The sequence below is a fragment of the Apus apus genome, chromosome 11, assembly GCF_020740795.1.
Source record: "Apus apus isolate bApuApu2 chromosome 11, bApuApu2.pri.cur, whole genome shotgun sequence".
NCBI classification, from domain to species: domain Eukaryota; kingdom Metazoa; phylum Chordata; class Aves; order Apodiformes; family Apodidae; genus Apus; species Apus apus.
The window spans coordinates 20,885,803-20,891,802 of NC_067292.1; the positions used below are offsets into that span (position 1 = coordinate 20,885,803).

Here is a 6,000-nt window from a genome sequence, read left to right on the forward strand (position 1 = left end):
AGGGAAAAGAAACTTACCCTGAAACTGCTGAAGTACTTTTGCTTTTGTATTTAAGTTTGGTAGAATGTACCCGTATGTGTTTTGAGGGCAGTGCTGTCCCTTCCTTCCAAATGCCTTTCCTCCTCCCACAGTGTGTCCTGAAACAGCCCTCCTGGAATTTCAGGACTCCCCACGATGCATCAGGATTTTTGCAGTCAACTGAAAGGGAGATGCACAAGGACCAAGCCCTGATGCCCATCACCACCATTACAAGGGATGAGAATGGTTGAGGCTCTGCCCCAGGCCACTGTTTACAGTGCCATAACTCACTCTCCTCCTGGCAGCTCACCAGTTCCCTGGTGCCAGAACACCACCATGAGAATGACCGGCTGTGTCTCCAGGCCTCTGCAAGACACCCAGGACTGTCTCAGCTGGTCTCAGCTCCAAACAAGGCTGGACTTCAGCAGCCAATTGTGCCAAGCTCAGTGTGGGCAACTGGTGTTTAAAAGAGAAGAGCTGTGTACTGGCTGTCTTGCACAAGGGCTCATTTCCAGACTGCCAGAGGAGGAAGTGGGCCAGGGAGAGCTGATTCAGTGCATGCAAACACAGGACGAGCAAGAGACAGAGAAAGCAACAGGGAGCAGGCATTGAACAGCTTTGGTGGAAGGTCACTGATGCAGTCTAAAGCTCCAGCCTGAGGGACCAACATCATCCAGTCCTATTTTCCTGTCCAATCCTTTCTGCACACCAGCCCAGGAGTCATTCTAGCCCCCATCTAGAACATGCTGATGTATGTGGGCTCTAAAGCTTCTAGAGACAGAAGAAAATTCACCAGAGCCTCAGCACTACCTTCCCAAAATGGCCCTCTAGCTACTAAAGCAATAATTGGAGTTCAACACTGAGAGTACCCTGCAGCAGTGGTTGGTATAAGCAGCAGCTCTGGAGGATCCACACAGCTCAAAAAGGGGGAACAGGGTGAAAACAAAGCCAAACAAAAAAGAATGCACTTGTGAAACCACATACATGGTTGAAAGTTCCAGTTCATAGACTCAGCACAGAGGGACAAAAGCCACCAAAGGAGAAAGGGGTTATTTCATCACTGCTGCATAGCCTCCTTTTCACTTGTCCCTCTCCTTGTAGCTGCATTCTTCCCCTAACTTCTGCCTGAGAGCTGTGCCTGTGCAGACAGTACCCACACAGGGAGACAAAACCATCTCTTTATGCGATAGGTTCAAGCTTTGCAGGCAAGTAAAGCATCTAGAGACACATCTGTACATCAGGAAGGCAGGAGGACTCCTGCTCAGATGGACAATATGGATGCTGTAGTCTCTGCCTCGAGTGGACACTGGGAGAGTGGCAATCAGGACATAAGAAGGGGCTGTGGCAGACGCTGCAGTGCAGCTGAAGCTCACCAACCACCACAGCTGTAGGTAACTTCAACAGCAGCATCTTCAGCACAAAGAACCACCCACAAGTTACAAGAAATGTACCAAGTTTGTCATTGGCTTTTAGAGTGGCAACTGGCAAGGCTGTTCACATCCCTCAAAGAAACAGCTGCCCTAGAATGGAGGATTCAGTTTCAAGGCACACAAGGAGATGGGCAGACACTTTGGAGCTGCATTAGCAGAGAAGCAAAATGAGAAGCTCATCAAAGAACACAAAGGTGGAAAGACCACCCCCTTAATCGTCTACCAAAAATCTAAACCTATGTGGTTACATATGATAGAGCAGAGCTATGCTTTGATACCTGCACTGGATGTAGACCACACATGAGTCACTGGAAGGTGAGATGTCTTAAACTTTCTTTGTACCTGCCAAGGAATGGCAGACCTCATCCTGGGAGTCAAAATTTAGCATAAAACTTAAGACACAAGAGCATACACAGCACATGTTTGGGCATTCCCTCTTCCTGTCTTGGCCCTCCCTGAAGCAAGCAGGAAGCATGCCCACAGCTCTGCCCAGGTCAGCCAGATCAAAAAGCCCCCAAGAGCCTCCTACAGCAGCTGGGGACGGCAGGAGCAGAGCTGCTGGGTGACTCCACGGTCTACTACCCGTGAGGGGTAGGAGGATCAGTATAGCACAGATTCCTCCACTACCTACCAAGATGACTTCAGACCCATGGCTTTTCTTGCTGAATTTTTGCTCCCTGAGCAGGCTGAAGATGTGGCAAATTGCCCTCTGCCTTGCTTCTCAGGAGAAAAGCTTTTGGGTGATGCTGGGCAGGGGGTGTCTGTGTGGGAAACCAGGGCTCTGCTGCTCTGCACACACTGTCCTACACAGTGCATCCTGACATCTTGCTGCAGTGGAGTAAGAAGCAACCTGCTTGTTTCATTTGCCTTTTCTTAAAGGATTGCTGAAAAAAGTGACATTAGAACCATGAGGTTTGCAAAGAAAGCCACTTGACCCAGGAAACAGTAACATTAGAATCATCTGCATGATCTTAATTCTGCCCCTTTGCTGACACATGTTATGACCACAACTAGTGGTATGAGAACATCCCATTTTCCTGCAGGATTAGGCCTGGTCCTGCACTTCAGGTGGCAAAAGAGAGAGGCAATACTGTGCACCAGCCAGGGAGATGAGGCATCTTGCTTTATGCAGGCCCAAAAGGCCCGAGGCACTGTGATACCAATCAGAGCCATTAGCTTCCTGGCCTTGTCCAAAGCTGAAGTCTTCAGAAGGCACTTAGACAAGGCAAGTGGCTGCCAGAAGAGGAAGAGCAGTTATTCATGCAGCACTAGACTAGGACTTACTGCTGTAGTCTCAGCTTTGCTGAGGCTCAGGGACTTGCCCAGAGTCACACAGGAAATCTCTGTGGCTCAGTTCTGCATCAGAGAAAGGGTGATAAAATTTCCTGACCTCTCTGGAGGAGGGTACAAGATGTTCAGGTAGCACAACACCAAAGACAGGGGAGAAAAAAAAAGGCAGGGGAAGTACTTGCTACATGCTAACTTGAGCTCAGTGAGGATAAGCTGCTTCAAAGAGCAAGGCTGGGAAGAGACACCAGTCATCTCCCACGCAGTGCAGATATTCAGTGAGTCTTGCTAAAAATCACTCCAACACATAACACAAATTGTCCTCTAAAAAACTCTTATGGAGAAAGGAGCAACTTTGCTAAACAGCTGCATCCATTGCCCAGCAACAGCCTTGCCCTACAGCCACACAAAAACATGAAGGCTGTGTTTCCCACATCACAGGATCCAGATGGAATGAGGAGCAACAGAGACCAGGGTCTTTGCTAAGGCTCCACTGTAGATACATGGAATTTCATTCAGAATTCATTGTGAGTTTAGCTACAGGAAATCAGAGGCACTTTCTACATATCAGGATGATGTTATTTCCACACTTCACAGGTATTTGTAACATATGTAACACAGGGCTCTCAATCTCACTTTTCACTTGACCCACATTCCACTGAGAAGAAAGTTCATCTTTATTTATCTGGACTTTCTGCTTTTCCTTGCTCACTCACAGGAATGTTGTCTGCATGTTAATGCAAGTGGGAGGAGGCAGGAGAACTAGTGGCAACACCATCCATTTCCCATCTGGGACAATCCAGTCCCTGGCCCGTACGGCATTAAGGCAACACATTCAGCCCCCGGGAGAAGGAGCACCCAGCTGCCCTCAGATGACTTCTGCCAGCTGACTCACAGCCTGATGCTGACAGGCTCTCCAGATATGACAGAGCTCGACTGCCCCAGGGAGAGGAGCATCGCTCCAGGGAAGACTCTTTAGGCTGGGAAGAGGCAAGGAGGAAGACTTCTGATTATTTTCCTTGCAGTCTCTTCTCAGCCTCATGGTGCCCTTCTATGTGGGACTCAACAAACCATCAGGGATTCCAGATCAGCAAGCAGAAGTGTATTTTCCCCAGCCTAGCCACAAGCCATCTTGCCACAAAACCCAGCTCTGCACTGGCTGCCTTTGACTACTCTCTCCTAGTAAAAACTCCCACCTGCCTCACTTAAAAAAAGCCAAAACCCCAAACCACATAAAGCATCCAAAGGAGGTGGAGGCCTAAACATCATGCTAGATGAGACCAGCTTGGTGAGGATATGTGAGCCTCATCACTCTGCCCTGATGTCAGGCTCAGCCACTGGGGCTCTCCCAACAGCTCACCTGGCCACCACCTCGACCACAGCCAAAGCAGGGGGATCATCACACCTTGCCTAGGAGGGGCAGCAGGGCAAACTATGACAAGTCCTCTGGGAAGCCACAGAAGAACCCAAGGAAGCAGGCACAGCAGGGATATCAGCAAAGACAACACAAGACAGCCAGCTGCACGACTGGAGTGGATCCAGCACGTGCCTTAAGGCCACAGCCCTGCATGGAGAGCATGTCCTAGGTAGCTGCTAGTCCTAGCGGCCACGAGGGCAGGTTCAGTTCAGATCTCTCTGCACAACCTGTCCAAATTCTTAGAACACACATGGGCAGACACTGGCTCCCATGTGCTCCCGGAGAACAAGTGACAAGTGTTGCTTGTCCAACAAGTGACAGCCACAATTGTCAGCCAAGCCAAAACACAAAGTACCACAACGATAACCTTTTATTTCTGTTTTTATAACAGCCCTGTCTACCTTCAGATCACCAACACAGATTGCTGCTAGGACAGTGGCCACAGCTCACTGTGAGGGTGCAGCTCCAGCACCACACACAGCAAGGTGTGCCCTGCAGCTGCTAACTCGTGTTCATCCAGCCCCAACTACAACCTCTTACTGCTGCACCAAGCTCCTCACAGCCCAACCCCACCAGGGCAAACACACCAGAATACAGGTCACCAGCACTGCCAAACTTCAGCCAGACCCTGTTGGTGCCCTCAAGTTTCCATGGTGTTTTTGGCCTGCTTGCAATAAGGTTTTTTCCCATGCACAATCCATATATCCAAAATATAAAATTTTGCCTGCTTTTTTGGCTGCTGAGCATCCCACAGCCTGGCTCTGAAAAGGCCACGTGCCAGCTGTCCAGAGGTTAACAAGATTTCCCCCTCCAGGCTTCACGTTCCTGTTAACATGGCAGTCCCTGGGCTGTTTCAGACAGGCACTGCCAGATAAGATTTACCAAGTGCAAGCAGCACATGCAATGCTGTTCAAATGTCAGGACTAGCAGCTCTTCTCTAGAGGAGCTCTCAGCCCAAAGCTATGCTGGAAAGGAGACATCAAAACTTCACTACAGCACATGGGACACCAAATCCATTTCCAAACCTACCACCCCAATGTCCTTAATAAGAAAACAAAAGAGTTTTGGGGTGAAGGTGGAGATTCAACAGTCCTTTGGCTCTGCCAACCCAGCTCCTCTTTCCCTCAGTTCCAGCCACTGCAAGTCCCTGCACCATCAACGGGACACTCACCTTGAGGATCTTAACGACGACCCTCTCGTTGTTGGTGATGTTGATGGCCTCGAAGACCTCGCTGTACTTCCCTCGCCCGAGCTTGCGGACCAGCTGATAGTCGTCCTGATTGCTGCGGGCATGAAGAGGAGAGGGGAGGGGATAACTGACAGGGCAGCAGGCCCGGGGGGGAATGGGGCCTCTCCCAGCCGCCCCCTTCAGCCACCCACAGCCCCCAGGGGACGCCCCGAAACGGGGGGGGGAATGGAGGGCAGGGAACCCTCCCCGTGGGCTGAGGCCCGCAGGAGGGTGCGGGGCCGCCGGCGGGCCGGGGAGAGGGGAGGGAGGGGGGGCTCCCCGCGGGGCGCTTTACCCCCAGCTCGGGACGTGCGCCTCGTAGTCCCAGTACTCGCGGCTCCTCAGGCTGTTCACCTCGGCGTACACCCGCGCCCGGCTGCCGGCGGCCGGGCCGGGCATGGCGGCGCCGGGCGGCGGCTGCAAGAGGAGGAGGAGGAGGGCGCGAGGCCGGCGCGGAAGGCCGGCGAGGCGGGGCCCAGCGCGCAGGAGGGCGGCGGCGGGCGGCGGCAGGGCCAGGCCGGGGGGGCGGGGCCGGCCCGGGGGCGGCGGGCGCGAGGCCCGCGCGGAGCGTGCCGAGGCCCGGGCCCGGTGCCGGCGGCTGCAGCCTGGGCCGGCCCCGA

The 6,000-nt window shown here is 52.5% G+C and overlaps 1 protein-coding gene across 3 annotated transcripts in view; it reads right to left on the reverse strand.

Annotated features, from left to right (window-relative positions):
• Window positions 1-6,000, reverse strand: part of CSNK2A2 (casein kinase 2 alpha 2) — a 28,472-nt gene extending 22,472 nt beyond the window's left edge. For 2 of the 3 annotated variants that reach the window (XM_051629428.1, XM_051629427.1), the window contains exons 1-2: window positions 5,676-6,000; window positions 5,324-5,435 (exon numbers count right to left, since the gene is read on the reverse strand). In XM_051629428.1, coding sequence (XP_051485388.1) covers window positions 5,324-5,435; window positions 5,676-5,779 — 216 coding nt within the window. In that variant the 5' untranslated portion in view covers window positions 5,780-6,000. The remainder of the gene's footprint in view (window positions 1-5,323; window positions 5,436-5,675) is intronic. The other variant, XM_051629429.1, reaches the window with a different exon arrangement.